The sequence below is a fragment of the Aquila chrysaetos genome, chromosome 18 (genome assembly GCF_900496995.4).
Source record: "Aquila chrysaetos chrysaetos chromosome 18, bAquChr1.4, whole genome shotgun sequence".
NCBI classification, from domain to species: Eukaryota; Metazoa; Chordata; class Aves; order Accipitriformes; family Accipitridae; genus Aquila; species Aquila chrysaetos.
In genome coordinates, this window is record NC_044021.1 from 24,988,502 (window position 1) to 25,015,722 (window position 27,221).

The 27,221-nt window shown below is 35.6% G+C and overlaps 1 protein-coding gene across 2 annotated transcripts in view; it reads left to right on the forward strand.

The window, feature by feature from the left end:
- The window catches only part of ATP9B (ATPase phospholipid transporting 9B (putative)), a 171,179-nt gene that overhangs the window by 15,116 nt on the left and 128,842 nt on the right, over positions 1-27,221 (forward strand). For both annotated transcript variants that reach the window (XM_030041747.1, XM_030041748.1), the window contains exons 2-5: positions 1,323-1,496; positions 11,068-11,218; positions 15,874-15,987; positions 19,296-19,404. In XM_030041747.1, the coding sequence (XP_029897607.1) occupies positions 1,323-1,496; positions 11,068-11,218; positions 15,874-15,987; positions 19,296-19,404 (548 nt within the window). The remainder of the gene's footprint in view (positions 1-1,322; positions 1,497-11,067; positions 11,219-15,873; positions 15,988-19,295; positions 19,405-27,221) is intronic.

Here is a 27,221-nt window from a genome sequence, read left to right on the forward strand (position 1 = left end):
ATCCTTTTTCTTGTTTTCATTTTTTTTCCTGAGCTCTATGAATTATTCTTCACTAATCCCAGTGCAAGAATAATTTCAAGGTAGATAAATTACATGTTATTCAAATAATGCATTGATGATGCTCTACTAGTCTTCTGAACTGTAAAGTATTTGAGAAATTTTAAAAATACATATGCAGAACATATTTTGATTTATTCTGGTCAGATACTTTTTTCATCAGCTGTTCCTATTTAAAGACTGCTTAACTACCATTACCAGTAGTGTCAAGTAATATTTTTATATATTTAAAAATTTTGCTTTTGTGTTCAGTTTGGTATGTTTTTCATATATTTTGTAAGCACTAGTGCAGCCAGCTTTTCTGACATTTTTGTTTATCTTCTGCATCGTGAATTTTTATTGGTTAGGATTATTGTATGTGTTATTGCATACATGTAGGTGATCTTTGCTTGACTATAATAATGTTTAATTCTTTTAAAAATTTTCTTCTAATTAATATCCTTAATAGTCCTTTTAATAGTCTGTGAAAGGAAACCTAAGCAATAGTGCAGTTTTTCAATCATCTTCCCAATGGTATAAAAATATGAACTGAATAAGTTATTCAATTTACGTGCACTTAGGGGAATTTTCTTATGAAATATTCCAGTGTTTTGTCTTGGCATGAAAAGCATTCCAGAAATGTAAAATTGAAGTGGAGAATAGTTTCTGGAGAGGGAAAGGACCATTGTTGGCTTAATGTTGTTTCCATAGGTCCCACAGGCAAATCTGTTTTGACTTGTTGAATGTTTTTGTGTAGAATTATAAAAGTAACTTATGTTTTAGCAATCAAAACTAAGAAACTGATGAGTTGTGTAGAAAGTGTGACTCAAATAGAGGCCTGTGCACACAGCAGTAGATGTCAGGAAAGCAAGTTGAAGAAGCTCAGTGGAAATCTAAAGTCTGTGCTTCCATGAAAACTCATTATTTGCATCTGCTATAAACTTTGCCAAGTAAATTCTGTTTAACAAAATCTTATAAAGTATCCTTTGAAAAGTATGAAGTTGCGGCTCTGAATGTACAAATTATATAAGAAACAAGAATTGCCCTAGAATGACTCATACTATGATTGACAATGATTGATTGCAGGCCTTTTTGCTGTATTACACATTTTTTAGCTCCAATCAGAATTTCTTGTTGATGTGTTAGCACAAATACATGAGATGTTTACATGAAAATATCTTATAGAATTCCACATGGCAAAAATTAACTTGTTACTTTAGGAGATTCCTGGTAATAAAAAATGATGTATTGGCTATTTATTTAGTGTTTTTATTTCATGTTGCCAGGTACCAAGTGGAAGATGAGTCCTCTCACTTGGATGAAATGCCACTAATGATGTCAGAAGAAGGCTTTGAAAATGATGAGAGTGATTACCATACTCTACCAAGAGCCAGAATTTCTCAGAGAAGAAGAGGCTTAGAATGGTTTATCTGTGGTGGCTGGAAGTTCCTTTGCACTAGGTTTGTTGCATACCAGTACTTTTTATTAAACTATTAAATGAATTAAGTAAATAGTAACTGTGTGTTGTGTGATATGTGCAGAGTACAGGAACACAATAATTTGCTTGTCATGCACCTTCTGATTGCTTTGCCTGTATTTTCCCTACTAGGACGTTACAAGCCATTAACAAAAAAGTTCTGAAGAGCTGCTGCTGTGTACTTCTCCTGTCTGCTTTCCTGACTTGCAAGAAAAAGAGAGGCTTTTAAGAGAGATCTTGTACTAGTCTGAGGTCCATAATATGGCATATAAGCCTGGTCCTCAGTTCTACTCAAAACCACATTGGTGTAGAGGGGTTAAAACTTTCTTTTACTTCTGAGGGCATTAGTGTGTTAAGTTGACAATGCACAAATTTTATTGATGTGACTGAAAAGAAAAAGCAATTTCATTAATTAATGATAAGTTAACACTTCAACTTTAAGGGTTAAAAAACTACATGGAACCCGTGGCCTTGGTGTGAATTACAGCTGGAATTAGCTCCTGTGATTTGTTTCTTATTTAGAAACTTTCTGTGCTAAACTCTGCTGTATGCAGTTGCCTTGGAAGAGTAACTTTCTAATGCATTGCTAGCACATTTCTAAATACAGAAATTGATATTAGGATGATTAAGAATCATGGGGTGTTTTTATCTTGAATGAAAAATCTGAGAATCAGTCAAGTGAAGTGAGTAGAGCGTTTTCTGTGAACTTGAATGACGAATGCTTTTTTGGGCAGATGATTTTAGAATTTATTTGGATGGAAGTCTTCACAGGTGGTTTTCATGGCACTTAATAAATTCCAAGAGGCCTGATGCTCTTGTTTTACCTAAGCAAAGCTGTATTTGTGCACCTTTAATAATTAATAATTTTGTTATACAGCTTTACTATTTGCAGAAAAAATATGATTTGTGTCTTTTTTTTTTTCTATAATGATACAACAAAACCTCATGGAATATTAATTTTATTATAGGGAATAAGTGTTTGGAAAGTAGCAGGAAGTAAGGTAGAGGTTACAGAAGCAGCATTTCTATATGTAAATGATTTTTGGAAGCAATGTTTCTGTTACAGAACTACTATTGTAGATTTTAAAAAACATTTTTAAGTATTTAAAGAAGCTGTTAATCTTTTGGACATATCTTAAAATTGAGATACCTTTCAAACAATATACTTTAGGTGAGTTCAGCTCTTTAAGTATTAGTGAGTATTAGTTACTGTGATTACATTCCTGTAAGTTTCATGAAAACAGGTAGACGAGTAAAGACTGCACCCTGCATTTGGATAGAAGCGGGCAATTGCAAGATGAGTTTATGTTGGAACTAATTAACACTCATAAGAGAATGTCACAAGAAAGTTTCATTAATGCTGAAGATCGCAAAATTTCATGTTCTTGCTTGCTTTTTAAAATTGATAGGGACATCTTGGCTTTAAGTGGAGCTCAAGCCTAGAAACTTTCAAACTTATTAGAACTTATTAATGAAAATACTTGAGCCATATTTGTGATGGATTTTTGAGAATGAAAAGAGCAAGGAAATTGCATTATGGATTCGTTATTTTGCTATGTCTTATACATGTTTTACTGCTAATCTAGGTGTGTAAAAGAAAAGCCCTCACTAAGAAAGAGGCCTCAGAGGGGTATGACTTCTGCTTTGCTGATTTCCTCAACTGAATTTGGATACAATAAGGAGTCAATTCAGTCTTGTATTTATACCTAGAGGCATTTTAATCCCATTAGTGTTTTCTATAACAGAACATCATAGCAGATAACTTCCATTTTTCACAGAAGAAATAAAATCTCTATTTAAAAAAAAAAAAAAAAAGATAACCCCCGGATCCTAGCAGAAGCTTGAAATTTCAGTAGGATATTAGCAGGCAGAGGATATTCCCACATGAAAGGTGCAGACATCTGCTTGGATGAGATGGGGAAAATCAGCTGGAAGGAAGGTGAATCCCATGGTATCTTATCTACTGGTCCAGTCAGGCTGGACAGAAACCTCAGCTTGGGTGAGCACTTCTGAGTGAGTATGTAAATACCCATCACGGTGATGGGGAGGTTTTGTCTGGGCTGAGAGCACCATTGAGGCTTTGTTACTGATAAAAGTCAGGGATGTGCAGTCAGTGTTAATTTACTCTTTTTGGTGGTTTCTCATAATAAAACCTCATGATTTTTTTGCTGGGGCCCACAGAATACTAGAGTTTTTGAAATGCCTATTTGCAGTTCATAAAGTTGCCTAGGATTGTGCAAAAGATCATACAGGAAACCTGGAGGCAACTGCATTGCCATACATGCAGTTATAGCTTGCACTGTGGTAGAATGAGTTACACTGTTTATGTGGTGTAAAGTATCAGTTTAGGATACAATTGGGTGTTGGTGCCTTCACACTTGAAATGGAGAGGAATATGTGAGAAAACAATTTTCATGTGTGTTGATGGTGGATTATACATGCTATACAAACAACTGAAACTGCTTTCCAGAAGGCAAAATGCATTCTTTTAAGTGTAGTGTGACATTAAATATAATATAGCAGTCTGAAACCTGTTCAGTTGAACAGAATTTAAAATTTCACCCTGTCTTATGGAAATTAATATCTCGTACCTGAGACTGGGTGAGGTTGAAATCTCAACTTCCACATCCAGAATTTCCTTTTGTGCTTTAAACTAAGTTGTAAATTTTTCAAAGCTGTGACAGAAAGAGGAACACAATAAAAGACTAGGCATTTGTGTGGACCCAAGCTCAGGGGGCCCCGATTTCTTTTGGGTTCTTGGTGGAAGTCTTGTGTTTGTGTTCAAAATCATTTTACTTGTTGCAGACAAACAAACAAAACCCTCCATACCCACTAGGTTTTTCTTGTCTGTCTTGCATTGTTAGGATTAATCTCACTTTTGTGAGAGGAAGTTTTCCATCATTTACTTTGCAGCCCTAGAATTTTATATTCTATAGATTTTTGTTGCTACCTCACAAACTGTTACTGTTTAGATGAAAAAGTTTCACCCTTTCGGCAGGAGTAAATGTGGAAGGTTTGACAAAGTTCACTGTACATTAAAATTGATTTTGTAAAAATCCTTTATTCAGCTTTCAACTTCTGTTTAGACAATAGACTTGTTGATTGGAACTGAATGGCGTGTACTTTATTTGCAAATCTGCAGCTCTTTAAACAGTTTCTACATTTGCAAGAAAAAAATCATAATTAAATCAAATGTTGTCTTTGATTTTGAACAAACTGAAGACTTAATTCAATCAATGTAACTTTTAACTTCAGAAACTGCTTATTTCTTGCTTTCATAGCACAGTTAAAAGAAAACTTTGTGATATAGCAGCTGTTTTGTGGCTGTAATCATTTCCCCTTTAACTTACAAATTCTCTTCAAGCTTGTGAAATTATAATGCACATAGATCAATACTCTGGAGTTCTTTGGGCTGGATTGATTTCTTTCTCATGAGATTTACATTCCACTTGTTATCAAAAAACACTTTGTCCCTATGAAAATGGTGCCATTGAATGGCATTTCCATATGAAGTGAAGGGGATATCAAATGCTCGGATTAATTTGGGCTCTAAGATGGCCTGTACGCTTTCAATTAATCTGCAACGCATTTGTTATGCAGAAGCATGGGAAAATGCTGATCTTTTAAGAATGACATGACCACTGTGTTGCTTTTGGCCTGATTACTGAAGCTACCTGTTGAGTACAATAATTACAGTATGTTTTCTTTGCAGAACTAGTTTCTGCTACTTAAAACCTAATAAGGAAAAGCTGACCCTTGCAGACAATATAGAGCTTTTATATTATCTTTCCATTCTGATGAAAATGCTGTTTTGTGAAAGATACTGGCAGTTAAGCTTGTAGGATAAAAGTAATGAAAAGAGAAAATAAAAAAAGCCTTTATTATTAGAGCTGCAGAGTCAGTTGAGACTTTTACTTTAGCTTTTGACTTGGAGAGATATGCTCCATTTATGAAAAAGTTAAGGGTTCTTATTTAACAACTACTCCAGTTTTTTTAAATACGGCATCAGTTACTAATATGAAGAGTGTGGTTATTGTTCCTATAAAAAAAATACATTAGGAAGCAGGTTGGTAAAAAGTCATTTAATAGATATAACTTAAAGTTCTTTTATCAATTAGTTAATTTCTTCATATATACAATCTGTTGTGTTGATATAGGCAACATGGCTTATAGCTGGCTTAAGAAAAAAAGCTTTCTGTGCATGTGTTGAATTTTCTAGGCAAGGGCATTTGAAGTAAATGCTTAAATCAATAAACAAGAATGTGATTTTTAATTGCTGAATCCATAGCATAAGGTGTGGCTTTACATTAAAGATTTCAGGAAAATCTGAAGTGTGTCCTGATCATGCTATATCTTACGTTATGTTTTTAGGATATATGAAGCTCGGAGAATGCTATTCTGATTTATCTCCTGATGTTTGCTTCACACAAATTCAGTGGGTACAAAAGCGCATGAAAGGGTCCATACCCTTGCACAAAAATAGTTTCTGTGTTGGGGAATGTTAATTTGAGAACAGATTAAGTATGTGTTGGGTGTTGATAATATGAGTTTCAAAAGTATCGGGTAGACTTCATTGTTCTTAAAAATCTGAATTAATGTAAATTGATTAGGATTTCTGAGGCCAGCGCGTCCACCTCTTATTCTTCCTGTGATATAACAGTGATTACTGCTGAGACTGTAATGGCAGAATCTAACTGATTTTTACTTTTAAGGTAGTAAAACTCATCTGAACCATTATGATACTGATTTGGGCATAACCTGTAATATTTCCATCATCTGAGTTTTCTTGTGTCTGAGAACTTCAGTGTTGTTAGCTCTGTGTCAGTCAAATCCCTTTTATCAAAGGTATCACAGTTGTTTCCCAGTTGGACATCATTCTTGTGTCTGTACTTTTTGGCATTTGCTAAACTAATGGTCATTATGGCATCTCTTTCAGCTTCTCTGTCGATCTGTAATGGAAAAAGTAGTTTCAAGAAGGGGAAGCTCTGTGGCAAGGAAGGCAATATAATTCAGTTACTTTAGTCAAATGTTTAATTTTTGCAGTAGAAAAGTCCTCAGTGTCTGAAGAAATTATTCTACAAAAGAGGCTGTGCCTAGTCAAATGTTTAGTCTGTTTACGGTTTAAATTCAAAAACTGATTTAAGCAATGCAGGATTCCAAAGGCTGTCAGGAAATTTCTGTCTGTGGGCTTGTAGACAGAAGCTGTTATGCTTGTTCGCTTTCCCTGGAAAAAATTATTTTCCTTGGAACTCATGTGCTACAGATCTGTCTCGACACTTCTTACTATACAGCTAAGCTGTTTCTTCTGTTTGTATTGTCCTCGCCACCCCCCTGCCCTGGAAACTAACACATTTAAAGTGTTAATTCCTTGAGCAGTTTTATCAAGTGTAAATCCAAGCTAGCACTGAGTGGAATCGTTGCACCTTCTCCTGCAAGCACGTAGCCTGTGTCGCTTCAACTATTTTTACAGATTTACAGATTCAAGAATCAGGGGTGGATCTACCAGAAAATAGTCCCCCTTTTTATTCTGCATTCATTTACAGCTGGATCAATTTGTGGGTCTGGTTAACCCATGCAGTTGCACGAGTAGTTGTGTCAGCACAAGGGAAAGGGCAAGAATCCACACCTTTGTTATGGGAGGAGGGTGGTACTAGCTGTTTCAGCAGCAGCATGACAGGTTCACAGCCATTAAACTGATTGTGGAACCATGACATAGACTGCTGTTCATTTTGCTTTAAAGAAGAATTTAAGTAATGATCAAGGTAACTTGATTTTTCTGACTTGTATGTTACTAAATAATAGGGCTGAATTTCAAATGTTGAACTAACACAGTTTTTATGATGGAATGATTCTTTGTTACTGTTTAAAAGTGATGGGAAAAAGTTGCTGAATGGGCTTGTATTTGTAACAAAAATAAAAGGCATGTTTACATAGAATCAAACCAAATTGATGTCCATCCCATAGTGAAAGTTTCAGGGAGGAAGTCTTAAGAATCCAGCGTTTTAAATTGAAGTGTTTTAAATGTCAGCTTGTGAGTATTGGTGTAGTGGCATTTCCATAATGAAGTGAATGTTGCTTTGAATGATTTTACTATTGCATAACTTGTAGTTTTCTTTAAAAAGAGCCTGCAACTTTGAATTCCATTTGTTCTTTGGTAAAATTACTTTATAATAGGCTTGGGATAATGTGGGCTACAGACAAGAACATTTTAAGTGGAACTGTGGCAATGTAAGCTAACAGCCTTTCTTCCCTGCATATTTGTGTGTACTGTGATTCTGTAATTGTGGAGAAACAGAACAGGAAAGGACCTTAAGAGGTTGTCCAGTCGATTCCTTGCCTGCACAGGATGAATTACACCTATCGCTTATGTCTGATCTAACCAGATCTTTGAGACCTGGCAGTGGTAGCAATTCCAGCCTCCCTAAGTGTTTTTTTCCAACCTAGTCGTTAGAAGCATTTACTCAATGTCTGTCCCCCCTGCTTGCTTATTTGCCACAGTTGAAGTCCACCATTACTTAATCATGGTGGACCTAGAGAATAATTGTCCCTCTCCTCTTTGCAGCTGTTTCTTACATACTTGAAATGATATTAGGTCCACACTCAGCCTTCTGTGAACAACTCTGTCTCTTTCGGTGTATCTAGTAGACAAGCCTACCCTGCTTTCTAGACCTGTCATTGTTTTGTTGCTCTTGTGTGTGGTCTTTGTTTTCCCAGTAGGCCTGTTTTTTGAATACCAAATTTCAACATGGTATTGTAAGCCAAATGAGATCTTGCTAGCACTGGACTGCGAAAAAGGAATACATTCATGACTTGCTAGCAATATGCCTGTCCACACTGACCAGATATGCTGGTTTTTTGCGCATGTATATCATTCTTATGCAGTAACTGAGTCCTCTTCTGAGCTGCTATCTGCTAACTCTTTTCCAATTCTGCGTTTGTGTAGTTGATTATTTCTGTGTAAATGTACTATGTTGCGCTTTTGCCTGTTTAACTGTGTTCTATTTCTTCCAGGTAGTTTTTCCAATCTGTCAAGACCGACCGATTGACTTCTAAACTCCTTTTTGCATGTACTGCTGTCTCTTCTAGGTTTTTGTTGTCTGAAAAATGACATATTCAATAGTCAATTACCTAGTAAGTTCTAGATAAAGCTTTGCAGAACTTCACTGAAATTATTTTGGTTTTATAACAAGCTACTCTGCAATTATGATTTTTCCAACTGTGTCAGTTCCAAGAATATGTTCCTTTACTTTCCTTACGAGAAATATCTTGAGAGCGAAGTTTTATCAGAGACATGGAATCATAGAATAATTTGGGTTGGAAGGGATCTTTAAAGATCATCTAGTCCAACCTCCTCGGCCATCGGCAGGGACGCCTTCCACTAGATCAGGGTGCTCAAAGTCCCAGGAGTCAAGAGAGGACATGTATTCTCAAGCAGTAGTGCATCTGGTTCTTTACGGAGGGAAATTAGTTCCATTTTAGAGGTTGCTCTGACATATCAGTGTTGGTTATGACTTTCTGTTTTCTTTCAGGTGTGTACAAATACATACAAGTAGGTTGACTCTTCAGAAGTCATCCAGGGAAACAATGCTTAGGTGACTGGATCATAACTTTCCCCTCCTGTTCTCAGCAAAATCCTTTCTGTTGGTTTCAATACAATTCAGAAGAGCTTCCCACTGGTTACTTTTTTTTTCTGCATCAAAAATACTGTCAATACATTCAAAAACCTCACTAGAAAACGTGTCACTTTCCTTCATGTTCAACTTCACCTGCTGATGTAGCTGAAATCCACTATGACCAGTTAGGTCCGTGCTTTGGCTGTGGTAGGTGCTCACGGAAGGCCTGTCTGCTCACTGTTCTGGTTTCGGCTGGAATAGAGTTTATTTTCTTTCTAGTAGCTGGTATACTGTTATGTCTTGGGTTCAGTATGAGAAGAATGTTGATAACACACTGATGTTTTCAGTTGTTGCTGAGTAGTGTTTAGACCAAGTCAAGGATTTTTCAGCTTCTTGTGCCCAGCCAGCAAGAAGGCTGGAGGGGCACAAGGAGTTGGGAGGGGACACAGCCAGGACAGCTGACCCAAACTGGCCAAAGGGGTATTCCATACCGTGTGATGTCAAGCCCAGTATATAACCTGGGGGGAGTTGGCCTGGGGGGGATGGCTGCTCAGGAACTAACTGGGCATTGGTTGGCGGGTGGTGAGCGATTGCATTGTGCATCACTTGTATATTCCAATCCTTTTATTATTATTATTGTCATTTTATTATTGTTATTATTATCATTATAACTGTTTTCTTCCTTTCTGTCCTATTAAACTGTTGTTATCTCAACCCATGAGTTTTACTGTTTTTTTTTTTTTCCCCCCACAATTCTCTCTCCCATCCCACTGGGTGGGGGGAAGTGAGTGGCTGCATGCTGCTTAGTTGCTGGCTGGGGTTAAACCATGACACTCAGTCTTCCCGATTCACTTGCCTAAAACAGTCTTCCAGTGTGATTAAGGCACCTCCTCCCAGTATTAAAAAAATGCAGAGAAATTCTCCTTTAACATATGGGATTGTAAAACAAGTATATAGAGCGTATGGCAAGCCCGCTTTTCTTTCCACACTACCGGTTCTTTCCAAACCATCTGTACTCATCTGCGTTAATAATCTGCCCCTGTTGGCTAGTCCTAGCAAGTCTTAGGCTGATAATATTATGTGAGTTTGTTTGTTTCTTGTTTTACTGTTGTTAGTAAATAGTCTGCTGAGCCTCAGTGGCATCATTCTGTTTGCCAGCCTTTTGTTCCTCCTACAGTGTGATCTCCTTCCATCATTCCTGTGTCTTTGTCCATATTCCAGTTGTTTAAAGGTGGCTGTGAGCTCTTCCTGTATATCTCATTGCTTATTGTTTAAACCTTCTTCAGTAGATTTGTAAGCTGGTTAGGCAAGGATGCTTCTCCTTTCTCCTGTGAAGTTCACCATTGCAGATCACTGTGCGATCTGCATTTACATTGTGGGGTTTTGGTTTGGGGTTTTTGGGGGTTTGTTTGTTTGTTTGTTTTTTGTTTTTGAAAACATTTGGCAGCGTGGCATTAGGTTTGCTTCCCTGCTATGCCTCCTACAGGCAGTCTTACGGAGGAAACTAAGATTTGCAAAATATATGGAAATTGTATACAAAGCTGTTGAATTTTTTCTAATTTTATCTGACAGAAGCCTTATTTCCTCATGAGTTAATTATTTAATGGTGTGGGAATTTAGCCACTGCTAATGCAGACTTGTATTAACTAGAATTTTTTGAACCTGTGTCAGGGCAAGGTGTAGTGAAACTTGTCATTATTTTATTAGGAATTCCTGTAAAGAATGTGCCAAGTGTTTATATATGTATGTATCTGAATGAGTTGAGTACTATGTAATTGCCCTAAACATTACAAGTCAACATCATGCTTGTTTATTTAGATGTGGAAAAAATTTTTAAGCCTGTTTTTCTTAGGTATTTGCCTTTAGGGTTCCAGGTTTGGAAATAGTAATCACATACAGTAAACTTTTAGTTTTAAAGTAAACAATTGTTTTTCTTTTCAGTTGTTCTGATTGGCTCATAAACATTTGCCGAAGAAAGAAAGAGCTGAAGGCTCGCACAGTGTGGCTTGGGTGTCCTGAAAAGTGTGAAGAAAAATACCCCAAAAATGCCATAAAAAATCAAAAATACAACGTCTTTACCTTTATACCTGGGGTAAGGCTATTAACTGTTTTTTGGTGTTGGGCTGACTATATTTTCTGTAGTGGTTTCTGATGGTTCTGCAAAAAAGATAATTTTATTTTCCCAGATTCTTCTTTTTCTTTTTATATTTATCTTGATGTCTTCGATTAAAATTCACCATTGAGAGCAAGGCTGTTTTTTTTTTTTTTCTAAATTGCTTTCTTTTCAAAGGGATATTTACTAAAGAAGCACAGTGTGTATGATTGAGTGGTTGGAATTCAGTGAAGCTTTAGAAATTTGAGATGGGTTTCCTTGCACTTTTCTATTCATCATCAGAAATTTGTAATCCTCTTTTAAAAACAGAAGCATTTCTACATAGTCAGTGTGAAAATACTGTGAAACACTGACTTCACTTGAGAAATAAATAGTTGAAAATCACAATGTACTCCCATAGATATTTTCTCATACTCCCTGCCATTGAAAATATAATGAATAACGTATTCTGAAACAGGCAACTCGTTAAAGGACAAAACCAACCCACCTCTTCAATTTATAGGACAATAAGGCCTAGTTTAGTAAGTTAGTACTTTTCAGAGGTGTGTTTCTTATTGCAGTTTTAAAAATAGTGATGTCTTTCTGGTTTTGAATGCAATTCTTCAGACAATACTTTTATTGTGGAGTGGAAAAGGTTTTTGTTACTTTTTTTCTAAGAAGCCATATTGCATCTTAATTTTAATTTTTTGCCTATAATGTTCACAGTGTATATGACGACAAAAGAGACATTATGGTTTTGTCTCGTTCATAGTTTTAAAAAAAATTGTTGTAATGAAATATAGCAATAGAGAAGACAAGTTTTGAAGCTTCAGTAGTTAAAACATAAAAATGTATGCTGCTGTGATATTACAAATTTTACTAATACACTTCTACTCATACTTCTACTAATACAGTCCAAGAGTCCTGTGTCCTGTTTCAAAACCTGAATGTCTTCTACATTTGAATATAGACATGCTTTGTCTTAAATTTTTTATTTAAGTGATCATGCTGGTTTATAAGAGTATTGATTCTATTCTTCTGGCCTCTTTGGTCCAATGACTGGCAGGTGCTTTCTAATACATTTCTTTATTAAAACAGAAAAAATTAATGGCTTTGTAATTAAGACTGATCTCCTGTCAAAGAAATAAAATGTCACTTATCACAGGCGGATAAAATATTCTCATCTCTATTGAACAAAGTAAATGTTTTCTTCCGAAGTTTAAATTATTAAATACACTGAAATTGGTAAGCCACTTATGCTTTCCTAAAGGTCACAAAATTCATTAAGCATATAGTAAACCATTGATTATTGTGACTAGAAATCTGCAGTGTAGATTACAAATCCTAAACTAGATTCACATTTACTATAGGGATCAGCCATAGCTTGCAATTACCTGTTGAGAATGTTTGTTCTTTTTTTAATCTTTTGAAAGTCTTGTTTTTTACAGTATAGGCAGAATCAGATTTTTTTTATTTTGGCGGTAGTATTTGGAAACTCAGTAGTAACTTCAAAATGAAGTGAGATCCCAAACGTAAAGCCCAATAGTTAGTGAAAATAAAATGTTTCTAAATTTTAATTTTAGACATAAATCAACACTTTTAATTTATTAGAAATACTGTGTAGCTGGGTTTTTTTTAAGCTGTTCCACTAAAAGTAATTTGCAAGGAAGATAGTTGTGTTGGTTCCAAATCCATAAATGTGACTAAGTCATAAATATTGACTCCAGTGTTTTACCCTGGTTGAAATTTTCATCATGTGAGGTTTTGTCTTCTGTTTAGAGTTGTATCTTTTTTTAACATTGCAGCTGGCAGTGGGTAATATTCAATGATTTCATGTCAAAATGCAAGCTTAAAATAATGTTTAGGTCAACAGAATTTTACTTACTGGCTAAAAGAGCTATAACATTTCCAAAATATCATCTAATTTCCTAACATTTATATACAATACTTTACTGCTTTTACCTTTACACCACGTTGTTCAATTTCATTTTATTATTTCATATACATCTTGGTATAGCTGCTTGGGAGTTTTGTGTAAATTTCCATAAAGACTGTCTTCTGTCATACCTCTCCTGAGCTTCAAAGCAGTAGTCTGGGTTTTGGTTTTTATTTTTTTGGGGGGGGGGGGGGGGGTAGGGGGGGGGGGGGTGTTAAATCAGTTTTATGTAACTGGAGACTTTTCAGTTTGCTTAACTAGATTGAAGTGTTTAGCTTTGTATTGAATGAACTGTCACTGGTATGCTGGGATTCAAAAGATTTGTAGAACGGTGCTTATTAACTCCCACCTTCACCTGCAAGATGGGTGCTCTTGCAGATCTGCACCTCCCCAAGTACTCGGTGGACTTTTCTTTGACCTGGTATGTCAAGTCTTTGTAAACAGTTAAACATACCGCTAGAAATGAGTATATGAACTTCATCAGTATTAACACAAGGTACAGGTTCAACCTGAATTAGTTTCATTTTGGAATAATGCTCTGACTTTCCCTGCAACTTCAAATTTGACTTTTTAGGCTTAGGCTTTACAGTTTTGTTGGTAAATAGTGGAATAGAATTCCATGCTATTGAAAAAATCTTCTGACTTGACGCTGTTTAGGTAGCCTTTAGCTGAACAGTGATGTAGCACTCTTGCAAGAAACTGGCAATTTTGAGGTACTGCTACTTTGTTGTGCCTGCCAGAAAGACACTTTGCAACGAACTTCCCTGAATATTTTTTCCTAGGGCATAGACTTTTACATAATTGAGTAATAATGTTGGACTGATAACAGCAATAAATACCTGTCCAATAATGTTGATCTTCATGCAGAAGTCATTGTAATATTAACTGCATTTTACGATTAAAAGATGAAGACACTCTTTAAATCTGGCTTTTTGATCTATTTTGAATCTTTTAGCTTTGAAACAGTTGATTATTCATTTTCTCAAGTCTCAGTGTTCCAACTTGAGTAGCCACTTCTGATCATCCTGCTGGAGGTGCCATGTTATCCTGGCCTACTGAAGAAAGATGTGAAGTCTTTGAAGATTCAAAACTCTATAAAATGCATAATGTTCTTGGCATTGTAATTATAACTAAAGCAATGTTGAGAACATGTGCTTGCTGAACTGGTGCTTTTAATTACCAAAGGAATGTCTGCATCTGTCGTTCCTTTGGAATATGGGACAATGTATTCTGTGATAAGGTGACTGTGTCTTCACTTGAAACTTGGACAATTATCTTGGAGTTTAGACCAAATCTTTGATTTATTAATAAACATATCTTATGTACTAATACTTAATGTAAAATAATCTTTTGAGAAATCTAATGCTGAGCCTTTCTTCTAGATTACCTCAAAAGCCCATGTTGTTCTGTTACAAATTTTCTGTAGTTTAAACTTTCTGAAGACTTAAACTGTGGTTGCTTTTGTAAAAAGCTTGTCTTCCTATGGAAACTGAAGAATACTACCTTATTCTGAGATTTCCACATGATAGCCATTTGGAAAGAGAGCAGTGTCGCTTAGCCTTACTCACTGGATCTTTTCTGTAGTGTTCACTTCATCTTCCTAAACAACATTTATTCTTGAACATTGAGTAGTTTCACTATTTTTAAGAACAGTGGGAAATGGTAATTTTGAAGGACTGCGTCTGACTTGATGGTAGCCTTTGTCCCTTTGAGAACAAAAGGACTTCAGAAAGAAGGCAGAAGAGTTGTAGAGCTTGCAGCCCTGCAAGAGGAGACACTTCACAGTGGCTGTGTTGAGGAGAGAGTGTGCTGAGGGACTGCGGTGAACAAAAGTAGCAAGGAGTTCATGTATACTGTTTCTGTATGTGCTCCTGACAGGGCTGAAGTCTTAGGGTATTCTCACAGGGACGCAGAGCAGCATGGTATAGCCTACTCAGTTTTGTTACTCTCTAAAAGTTCAAATGACAAAGACTAGAATAATATTTTTGTAAATGGTTTCTGTTCATTTGATGCCAATGGGTTTTTTTAATTGTTATTATTTTAAGGCCAGGATAAGAAAATTTTTAAGACAAAAAGACGTCATGAGACAGATAAAATAGAATTTAAGTATTGGTACTTTAAGGAAAAATTAAGCACTTTTAGTGCTGTATTTTTAGGAAGAAAAGTTTTAGCAGTAAATGTTTTAGTTTTAAATGAAAACTTAATGTAAGCAATGAAAGCTCAGATACAAACTTACTTTGCTTTTTTTATTGATACTGTAAAAAAAAATTTCAAAAACTGTTTTAACTCATAAACAAAGGTAACTATTTTGGATATAAAATAATTGCAAGATGCTTCTACAAACATCTGAATTCTGTTTACTGTTAAAATTTCAGAGTAAATCTTTGTACAGTGATTTGATTAATATTTGTAAAGATTTGATGAGTTTGCATAGTCCAGTTTTCAAAATACCAAAATTGCTTTTTTGGAGTGAAGAGAGGCATTAATATCAAAGGATTTTTCTCAACAAAAATAGCAGTATAAGATTAAAATAACTTATAGTGCATGTAGTGGTTGGTGATGATATATAGCGTATTGTGCTATATAGTGCTGTAATAGTACAATATATAATAGTATGCCATATAATGGTTTTATATCTACTGTTATGAAAAAGTGAATTTTATGTACATTATGGGTACAAATTTTAAGGCATTTATCTATTTTGTGTTTTTCATTTTAGGTTTTATATGAACAGTTCAAGTTTTTCTTGAATCTCTATTTTCTCGTCGTGTCCTGCTCACAGTTTGTACCAGCATTGAAAATAGGCTACCTGTACACGTACTGGGCTCCTCTGGTAAACAGAAAAATACTATTAACTAGAAGTTTTGGTTTTTAACTTCAGATGAAAAGTTCATGTATATGTACATTTCATAAACTTGCACCTGGTAAACTACAGTGTTTAAAGTATGTAACAGAAGTAAAATGCTTCTTTGAGATTGCAGTATTTTACAGCAGATACTCCAGAAGCTGTTGTTCGATAGCCCGCCCCTCCACCTGCCTACCACACTCCTGCCCCTCATGCTGGAGGTCGTTTTTGTTAACCAGCTAGTCTGAATGAGTAGTGCTCCTTTCTGGCTGCTGGTCACTTGAGAGGTTTTAACCAACCAACTGAAAAAAACCTTCCAGCTAGTAGACAACCCTATTTAGTAACGTAGGTAATTTGTGTGTTAAATTTCTTTCAGTTTATTGTTGTTTGCTCACTATTTTGTTTTCAGGCTAGGTCAGAATTGAAAGCATAAATTTTTTGCATTCCTTCTGTATTGGGTTTAATCATGTCCTTTTTTCATAAAAATTGAGATAAAATATTTTAAGCCGTGGATAAAGCAGGAGGAAAATGCGTCTTGAAAAGAAGTCATTCATTAAACATGCTCTTCCTAATTGATTGCCCTGCCAATTGCACTGGCTTCCTTTCAATATGTCTTTTTATTATTGAGCCCTCTGCAGTATTTTCTTGGGAAACTGTTCAAACCAGTTGCTTCTGACTCAGGTTTCCTAAGGTTTGAAAATTGTATTCTCTTCAGAGGAGGCCCTTTTGGTAGTTTGCCAGCAGTATTCCATGATTTGGAATTATTTTCTTGTTTGTAACCAGATCATTACCTTCTCTTTCATCTTCCTCACAGCCCCTCCACCCCAGATTTAAAAGCAAGGCAGGAACAACAAACGCTTTATTTTCTAAATTTATAAAAAAAATGGTATTTTTCAGTAGCATTTATTCTCAGTGGTATTCAAGAGGAACAGTGACATGCTGACTGCTTGAGTAAAGGTCGTTCTTAACAAGTCAATAGAGTAAATATTCTGGATTGATTTCATTGTTTTAATTGTTGCAACATGCGTCCTTTTAAGTATTGATAAATGGAGACAGTGTCCGGGAGGTTCTTCACACCTCTGTTTCCAGACAACTTTTGGCTTCTGCTGCAAGAAAAGCCACTTCCAAGACAGAAAGCTTGTTCAACAGTGGGATTTGAAATGGATATTTACAAAGGTCTTTGTCACTGACCCAGTAAGAAAAGACAGAAGTCAGCCTCGTCTGGGAGTTGGTCTCTTCACAGTGAAGTGCTGTGTACAGCTCTATAAATTAGTGGGGTAGTAAGGAAAAAATCACTTAGCATCTCAGCCAATCTCATCCCTGCCCAAAGAAGGGAGAAAATACTGTATTTTGCAAACACTGGTAATCTGTTCTGTATAGACGTGTTTGTCTTATTCAAGGATATTTTGAATGATGTTTCCCAGTTTTCACATACAGCTTGAAAATACAACAATATCTCAGTGCTAGTGGTACCCTTTTTTGCTAAACTCATTTGTTTCTACTTGAATAGCTTTTCTACTAATGACTAACCTCCAGGTAAAAGAGATTAATTGGACGTTGAGTAAGGCTCAGTACGTATGGTGAAAATATAAAAAACATTTAAGTCAGACCCATTGGGCTGTCTTTGTTGCTTAACAGATATGTTTGGTTTTCTTTGAAGAGCATGTAACTGCTATAAATTTTCAGTAATAATCAGAGGAGTAGCTATGGCTTGGCTTGTATTTTCTCTCAAGATTTTAAAGGAAAAGAAAGATTGTTTGGCCTGATACTTTTAAAACCAACTGAATAGAAGTTGACTATGTGCTAAAAGGTTTTGGGGGTTTTTCAGTGGCGTGTGGGGTTTGGGGGGGGGTGGTTTTGTTTGGGTTGTTTTGGTTTTTTACTTCAACAGTTTTTACAACAAACAGGCATAATACACTTAAATCAAGCACTGGAAAATATATGGAAAATGTATTTGAAGGTGCTTCAGGAGTGCCTTTTTTATGCTGCTAAAATATCTATACTGCCAAAGCGTGTGAAAATGCTGCTGCCAGGAAAGGGGACCCTACTGCTCATTCAGTTATGCCCTAGGAGTGAAAAGGAATGCATTTTGCAAAGGCACTTTTTTGTTCTACGTAGTTCTAATATAATTGTTGTAGCTAATGTAAACCTGAACAAGCAAGAAGTGTTTAACTATAAGGTTGCAACAGAGTAAGCTTTGAAATTTGGGGCTGGAACTTGAAAACAGCCTTTGCTATTGAAAGGGAGAATTTTAGTCAAGACTCCTTTAGGAAAACTCTACACCTTCACTCCTTTCTTATTGCTCGGAGATTAGGGGAAGGTTGGCAAACTGTTTGTCGCCTGCAAGAAAAGTCTAATGGCATAAATTTCCTTCTATAGAAGGAAAGTACTGGTGGCTGTCTGAAGCTAGATAGATAATCTAAAACCTTATCTGTTGGAGGATTTGTGAATATTTGAATTTTTTAGCCATCTTACAGTAATGATAAGATCCCTTTACTGTTGAAAATTTTATTTCCCTTTCACTGATGTAGAAGGACTGAGCGCTTGAATTTAAGAAGCCAGAAGACCATATCTGAGGAGGTTTAGAAAGGGAGAGAGGAGAAACTCTTACGTGCTTATCCCTGAGCTGTTCTGTATTCTTTTTAGCTTACCATCTTTTTTGGCCAGAGACCACCTTAGGCGCATGTAGCGCACTCTGCACTTCCAGTAGAAGCTGCAGTGGCACTATCCTGTCAAAGTAGCAGCCAAAGCATTTTGATACTTAGTTTTTCAGAACAAACCCCCTTTTTCTTTGTCAATATTTGTGACGTATTGGTAAATAACTACGTTTAAGATGGCAAAATTAATTAAACTAGCCATCCATTTACCTTTTCATTTCTGTCTGTGAGGAAAAAGGCAGTGAACTCAAAATTAGAATTGGAGACTTTTAAAACGGTTTTGGTAAAGCCCTAAAATTTGTGTAAGATAGGGAAATATGCTTATTGAACTATAAAGGCTGTCTTCAGCTCATCCAAAGCAGTTTAATTTTTTAAATTTCAAATTATACCTAAATTACATATATTTGGAGATGTAGTTATTCTAATTATATTGTACAATGTACAAGTATGATTTTACTTTTTTTCTTTTTTGGAATAAACCAAGATACTATTTTAACGGATTGAAGAAAACACTAAAATCCAAATGAGGAAAAAATAAATATTCTGAGCACGTGTTCTTACTCTGTATAGTGTTCCTACTTGTGTATTTCTATTCTAGCACTTTGAGAATTCTGAATTGCATAATTATATCTTTAACAGGGATTTGTTTTGACGGTCACAGTGGTACGGGAAGCTGTTGATGAATTTCGACGTTACAAGAGAGACAAGGAAATGAACTCACAGTTATATAGCAAGCTGACAGTACGAGGTTAGCAAAACCATTTGTATAAATCCTTAAAATATTTCATCTTTTTCTTATATATACATTTACAGATTTTCAGTTCAAAGAAATAGCTAATAGTCTTAAGCTGCACTATTCAGAATGAAACTAATACTGAATTAAAAGTGCATGATTTCCCTTAGATAAATACAACTTAAACTTGAACTGTTTAAGAAGTGTTGTAAAGCTTTTGTTGTTTTTAAAGGAAAGGTGTATGTGTATAATTGTATGTATTTTTGAAGCATTCTGCTGTGTAGGACTATTACTTCAAAGTGCAGTTCTCCTCTGAAATTGATACCGAACAGTAACTCAGCAACAGTCAGCTATGTATCAAGTGTATATAGGAAATAAGGGATCAGTAACTAAGAAATACAATCTAATTAAAATTCACTAGAGCCTTTCAAACTTGGTAGATATATTTGTGCTTAAGAAAAGGAAGATGTATTGTGAATCAGCTTCAGTATCAAAAATACTGATTTCAATTTTTGCATTATGATTTAAAATCTATATGATTATGCAGTAGGAACAGGCTTTTTTCTTTCCAGAAATTAATAAAAGCAAAAATCACAGTTATGGGGTTTTTTTGGACTCAAAAACCTTTGATAGTTTTTCACAAAGACTTTTAAGGAAATGAAGCACTTCAGCTGTAGAGTGACAATTAAATTTGGTAGGATATTGTAAATTTTAAACACGGGCATAAGAGGAGAAACTATGCACTCCTCTCCACTTTTATGTTGCTTAGCACATTTTACTGTTTAGATTCGGAACAGTGCCATATAGAAAGGTGCCAGAAAATAATGAATAACCTATTATCAAGTCGAACTGTAATTAATAACCTTACAAAACAACATGACCTTCCTATTACACTCAGAAGTTATTTTGCTACAATATCCTGGGAAGTCTCTATTAAGGATTTTCCTTGGCATAAAAGTTCTAGAAGCAGGAAGTTGTTAAGGAACGTGAGGTTGTGTCTCAAGCAGTTAGAGTATATGGCATACATTGTGCCAAGTGTAAATTCTGTTCACTAATTCCCACCATACATTTCATTGCGCTTTTTAGTGAATCCTGGTGAATATCTTCTGAGAGTCAGTGGGAAGAGTAACCTCACCAGATACAGGAGTCTTAATTAGAAACTAAACTCTTGGAGTAGCTCTAGGTAATATTCTCTCCAGGAAAAAATGGATGAAAAGCTTATAATGTAACACAAGTATGTGCTGTCTTACCCTGTTTTTTAAAGTAGTTGGAAGGTAAGTAAAAAGGCAAGAGTCTCATTAGTGATGACCTAACCTAGCAGCTGAGAGGAATTTACACCGCTTCCTCGCAGTATGGAGACTTGTATTGTTTTCTGGAGTTTGCATATGGAAGGGAACAACTGTAGGGAATATTTGCCTATCATTCTTCCCTTCCTTGTCAGCCTGAAATAGGTTTATCAACATTTAGACATAACCACTATGGAAATTTGCAAATGGGATAGCTATCATTTAACACAAGTGGTTGCATTGCTGGCCTCCAGATCTTTATAGTCTTTAATACAGTCTGTAAAGAAGTGGACTCTTAATGGCTGTTCTTTCAAAGTTGTAATTTAACCTGGTAGTTGGTTTATTCATTTTTTGGATCTGTTATGGTAGGCCACTGAACACTCACCTTTGAAATAGATAGTACAATCCTACCCCATTCAGCAATAGTGTTAGTAATCTGAAATTCTTAATTCTGGAAGCACATGTATAGGTTATAGTTACCACTGTGATGTAAATGTCAAGACTGACATTTGCTGTTTTAAGAGCTAAGTTTGGTGTCTTTTGTGCTTCTTTTTTCACTTAACTTGTTTAGAGTTAATATTGGAGTTTCTGGTAAATTGCTGGGCATTTAAGCAGCATTTAAGTAGAAGTTTTGGAATCCTGATTTCTTCTTTCCCAGCTCATGAAATATTTCATGAGGTTATGTGTATTTGAGAAACTTTCCATTTTGTAGCTTCTTCCAGAAATAAGGAAGTTGTGAGATTAAAATCTGATTTGGTCACCTTGACACAGCTGTTTTCTAGATATGGAATAGAGATTTTTAAAATAGTATGCAATAGTATATAGGTAAAGCCCAGCAGCTATATCAGGAACTGACATGTAGAGAGCAGTGACTTGGTCAAAAGAAGTTTTAAAAATGCCCTTTTTTAAAAAAAGGATATCAGCTTTTACCCTCAAATGTGTATGTCTACTTTGACTTTCAGGTTTTGGTGTTAGTGCCATCATGAACTCATACTTGGTTTTTGTTCCGTTTTGTGGGGTTTTTTTAAGACCATGATATTCTACAGAAGTAAAGATTCAAGATCTCTGCTTACAATGAACTCTCAATCCCATGTTGACAATGGTGTGATTGATGACCTAACAATGTTTTGAGTTGTGGCCAATTTTATGAATGAAAACATTATTGCAGTCCCCACTCAAAATTAAGATGTACTAAAAATTGCCCCAAACACATATATAAAATAATGAATAGATGACAAATTACACCTATCCTTAATATAGGGTTCTTTCATAATAAGGCATTCTGAAAGTGAAAGGTATCATTTTCAGGCAAAAAAATGGGACTTCCTGCTATGATAAAATTAGATGGAGATTTTTACAGGTTATGAGAAGGAAATAGGTTTTTTTCTGTGCAAATTAATAAAGTCAAGTCCTACACTTCTGCAAATTTTTTCTAAATAACTTTTAATATAATCTACCTAATTTTAATATTGGCAGTACTCTTCAAGTGGAAGAATTCAGTTAGGCTTACTCTACTAACCTACAGGCTAATGGTTTGGAGAAAGCAGGCTTTGTTACTTGCGAATGAACAAACTTGATACTGATCTAATTAAAAGCCTGAAAATCAATGCCACTCTTAAGAGTCGCTTTTCAGAGTGGAACTGCACTTTATACTGCTTTAGCATCTTTTTTTTTTTCCTAGTGATTTTATGACTTGTGTAGGTTTTACAGTCTTTTCTTTGAAATAGGTATTTTTTCCATCTCAAAGATGGAGAAACTGACATAGAGAGGTTAAGCAGGTTTCCTTTTCTCATATTGGAAAGTAGGAAAACTTAAAGTTAGCAAGGTTCAATGTTACCCTTGGTGTAATTTTACCATTTATGGAAGATGAGAATTGAATCATTTCTAGTTAGTTGTTTTGCAAAATTGTTTGTTTCCTATAGGGAAACAAATGTGTTTGTAGCAAGAGAAGCTACTGGGATTTGAATTGTGATTAATTACTTGTATGAAGATAGTGTGGGTAGGCTGATTTGTAATTTAAAATCTCTTTATACAGTGTTGCAATAGACTAAAATCAGGAAGTCTTTGACTACCTAGCAGTGTTGACTTTCTGTGGAGTCATTCTTAGGCTCAGAAACCCCTAAACAGGTAAAACATGTGACTGTTGCCTTATCACCTGCATGTTGCTAGTGTAAGAAGTACCAACTTCTTGAAGCTGGTGTATTCATGTTAGTGACTCTTGAAGACTTAGAATTTCTTTTTAGTAATTCAAGACATTGAATAAATATTTGTTCTAATCAGTAAGTCTTAGGGTTTTTTCATAATAATGAGCTCTTCCGATCAGGAAATCAAGTGAGAATGGGACATCTCTTTTAAGTGTTACTCAATTGTACTTAGGCAGCAATGGCCAGCTTAATGTCTGTAGACTAATTCTAATCCATGAGGTATCCAGTGTTATGCGGCTTTCTATTTGTCATGTGACATGGCAAAGCTCAGTATTCAGTCATCCCTTGGTGAATTTGCTATGTGTAACTTTGCACTTGTCAAGAAGGTGAACCTGCTACACATGAAGTTTGAATGGTTTCTACTTCTTCAACCATTTGTGGCAAGTGATGAAACATGCCAATCAGTAAATGTATTGAATTTTTTTGTGAGCAAGTCAATTAAGCATACTTGTCTCTGTGTCTTTCATGTGAATCTTTTCCCTTCTATACTTTCCTAGATTATGGTATTGAATCTCTTAAGTTGTTCAGTGTATGATGCATTCTGCTGTCTTAATTTTTTTATTGAGATGTTTGTTGCAAAATGTACTTTCCTTTTTTGCATATCAAAGTCTGCAAATCCTTAATAGACAAGTTTGCAGTCAGCTTGCAAGTTAAAGTTGGAGGGAGGAAGAGTATCTGCCTGTAGAATTGAAATTCTCTTGCTATTGAAGATCCTGTCAATTTAATTGCCTTTTTCTGCTTCAGAGCAGCTCACCTGCATAACCTTTTGTAGAGCAGAAACTGCAATGGAAAAAATTTTAGACCTGTGCACGCAGGTTTAGGAGGACTAATGTTTTTCTTTCCTAAGGGACCGTTATACTTTTGGTGCAGCTTCTTGTCTCGTGCGCTTAGGTATGACCAGTTAAGTGCCTATGAAAAAATGCTGCTATTCTGCAGAAGAGTCACCTCAAGTTCATGAACAGGCTATTATCTCTTTCATTAAGCTGTCAAAAGCCAATTGGATAATAAAATTGTAAAGAAATTTTCACTCTTTTTCCTTTCTCATTCTTGAAGTTGGGGGTCCTGCCCTGACCCTTTCCTAGTTAGATTTGCCCATGCAGTGTTACTGAAGTTTTGAAGAAAAAAGATCAAGAAGAAAATAACTGTAATAGTCAGAACTCAGAGTTGCAGAAGAGACATGCACTTCATCTCAGGATGTTTAACATGATTTTTGGAAATGTTGCAGGACTCTCTCTCACTTTGCAACCTGCAAAGCAAAAGAAAAAATAAATGTGAGGAGAGATAAGATTAATGAAATAATTCCATCCAGGCTTCGAATGTGAAACTTATGTCTTTGCTGTATACTTAAAGGGTGCTTAAGAATGTAGTGAAGTTGAAAATATATGCCAAAACTGTGTGAAATTGAGAAAATATGAGTAACTGCTATACATAAGAAGAGAACAAAGTGTGAAATGTAGTATGTTTCCTTTAAAATTGTATGTTGTGGTTTAAACCCCAGCCAGCAACTAAGCACCACGCAGCTGCTCACTCACTTTCCCCCCACCCAGTGGGATGGGGGAGAGAATTGGAAAGAAAAAGGTAAAACTCGTGGGTTGACATAACAACAGTTTAATAGAACAGAATGGAAGAAAATGATAATAATAACAATAATAAAATGACAATAATAATAATAAAAGGATTGGAATATACAAAACAAGTGATGCACAATGCAATTGCTCACCACTCACCGACTGATGCCCAGTTAGTTCCTGAGCAGTGATCCCCCCCCCAGACCAATTCCCCCAGTTTATATACTGGGCATGACATCACATGGTGTGGGATATTCCCTTGGCCAGTTTGGATCAGCTGTTCTGGCTGTGTCCCCCTCCAGCCTTCTTGCTGGCTGGGCATGAGAAGCTGAAAAATCCTTGACTTAGTCTAAACACTACTTAGCAAAAACTGAAGACATCAGTGTGTTATCAACATTCTTCTCATACTAATCCAAGACATAACACTATACCAGCTACTAGAAAGAAAATTAACTCTATCCCAGGTGAAACCAGGACATTGGAGAATTGAGAAGTCTGAGAGCACTACAGTGATTTGATTTTTTTTTTTTTTATTTTTGAACTTCTGTTTATGGAGTGGGAGCTGCTCTGTTCCTAAAATGCTACCTTACTCAGTTTATCTCTCAATTAACCTTTTTTTAAATTGCAAAATCGTCTCTGTCAAGAGGCAGACATTTTTCAATCATTTATACCTATGTTATTTGCAACTCTAAATAAGATGATGTTTGTCAGAATGTCTTGATTATTGTAATATTTTGCAGTTATTGGAAATCTGTATTGAAACCTCTTGCAACGTTAGAATTTCAGCTTTCTTCAAGAACAGGTCATCCTTTGGCTTTTTAAAAAGCCACTGCATTAAAAAAGAACAACATTATTTCTGAATCTGGAGGTACAACGTTAGGTCTTTATTGCTTGCAGTATTTCACACCTGCCGATAACTTCATTCCTGGTATTTAGACCATTTGAAACAGATAATTTTTTAAAGAATTGTATCAATTTAATCTAGCTGATGAGGGAAGCAGTAAGCAACAGCAGAAACAGAATTTGAAATTTTAATGGCAGAAAGAATTTCAAAACAAGGCTGAAAGAGAGGAAAATGTTAAAAGGACTGTTTTGTTCCACATTTTTGCAGCATCCAAGACATTGGATAAGAAAGAATGAAGGCTTTCCCTTTCACCCAAGAGGAGATAGTATGGAGAGAGGAGCTAGGAAGCTTCTCTCTAGACTTTTATATTGGTGATTAAAGACTAACCTCAGTTCACTGTGTAAGGTGGAGTTTGAAAGAAGGACCTAAGGACAGTGCTTGTACTGAAAGATCAGCATCCTCACCTTGGACTCACTGTAGCTTTAAGCTTTTCCCTGCCGCCCTCCCCCACCAGCTCCCCATTATATTATGTATACTCTAATTTTGCTGATAGCTCAAGCTAATAAAATGCCAGGTAAAATTTTCATATGGTCTATACTTGACTCCTTTCATTCTAGACTTTTATATTTATGGGTTAGAGACAAGCTCTGTTACCAACTCCAGAAGCAGTACTTCAGACAGGACTCAAGGTATCATGGGTAAGATGTAGTAGCAAATTAAAAAGAATTTGAAAGTGCTGCTCTCAGAAGTTACTGTTTTTTCAGGAGTGGCTTGCATTTGGGTAGTAGAGACACTTTTTAATAAAAAGAAACAAAGTCGTTTCTGATATACTATATACCCACATTTTGTTTACTTCGTTTCTTAAATTTTTATGTGAAATACTTGTTAGCACATATGAGATATTTATTAGTTTTTCAAATCATTGCAATTCATTTCAAAAGGCTTTATCTTGGGAGTATAATGAATTACTACAGACACATTTCAATGTTCCAGTTCTGCATAATTCTATATGTTGCTTTAGGCGAAAGCCTTGCGCCTTGGTGGACTATAAAGTCTGGATGCGCAGCCACTTCTGACAGCTTTGGACTTTTTATTGGTAATTACACAGATGGTGAAGAGTGTTTTGCTACGGAGATGTTTTTAGAGAAAAAATAGTTTGCAAAAATAATTTATGCAGTGAATAACATTCAGTGTCTTTTTTTTTTTTCCCTAAATGCATTTTCACTAAGATGTAGTATTGCATTATTTTAATGTTCTCTGAAATGGTATCTAATGATTCTCTTTTTTGCTAGTCTAAAGGAAAGTGTTATTTGTTGACTTTTCAAAATTTTAAGCCACTCTTTGAATTACTGCCATGTTTTATCATTTAGTTTTTAATGGAATATATCCTGCCATTCAGATTCATTGTAGAATTAATTATCTTATATGTCACAGGCCACTTCCTTACATGTGGGAATATACAGGATGCTCTAACAAGAGATGTTAGTGTGTAGTGAAGATTGTCTTCTGTAGTGTTATATTAAGCCACCTAGAAAACAATCTGATAAGGGAACTTTTCAATTCATAATGTGAAATTCCCAGGATTGCTAGACTGAGTACAAGCAAAGGTGCAGTGTAGGTTCCTGTTGGTATACTTAGTACCAGGAGTCTTTGCTTTTTGTGTGCCCTACATCATGTTGCAAATGAATGGCTTAGTGTCTTTTGATCTTTACTGTAGATGCTGTTAGAACGTGACTGGAAAATTCAATTGTTTGAGTTGATAAAATTGCTAGTAGTTGCATTTGATTAGTATCTCTGAATAGTTTTGGTCATACAGGACTGCATAGGTGACATAGATCTGAGACTTAATGCAGTTGGTACTAGGATTTTTGTGTCTGTTATTACTATAATCAGTTGACTGACTTGGTTATCACACTGATAAACTGATGAA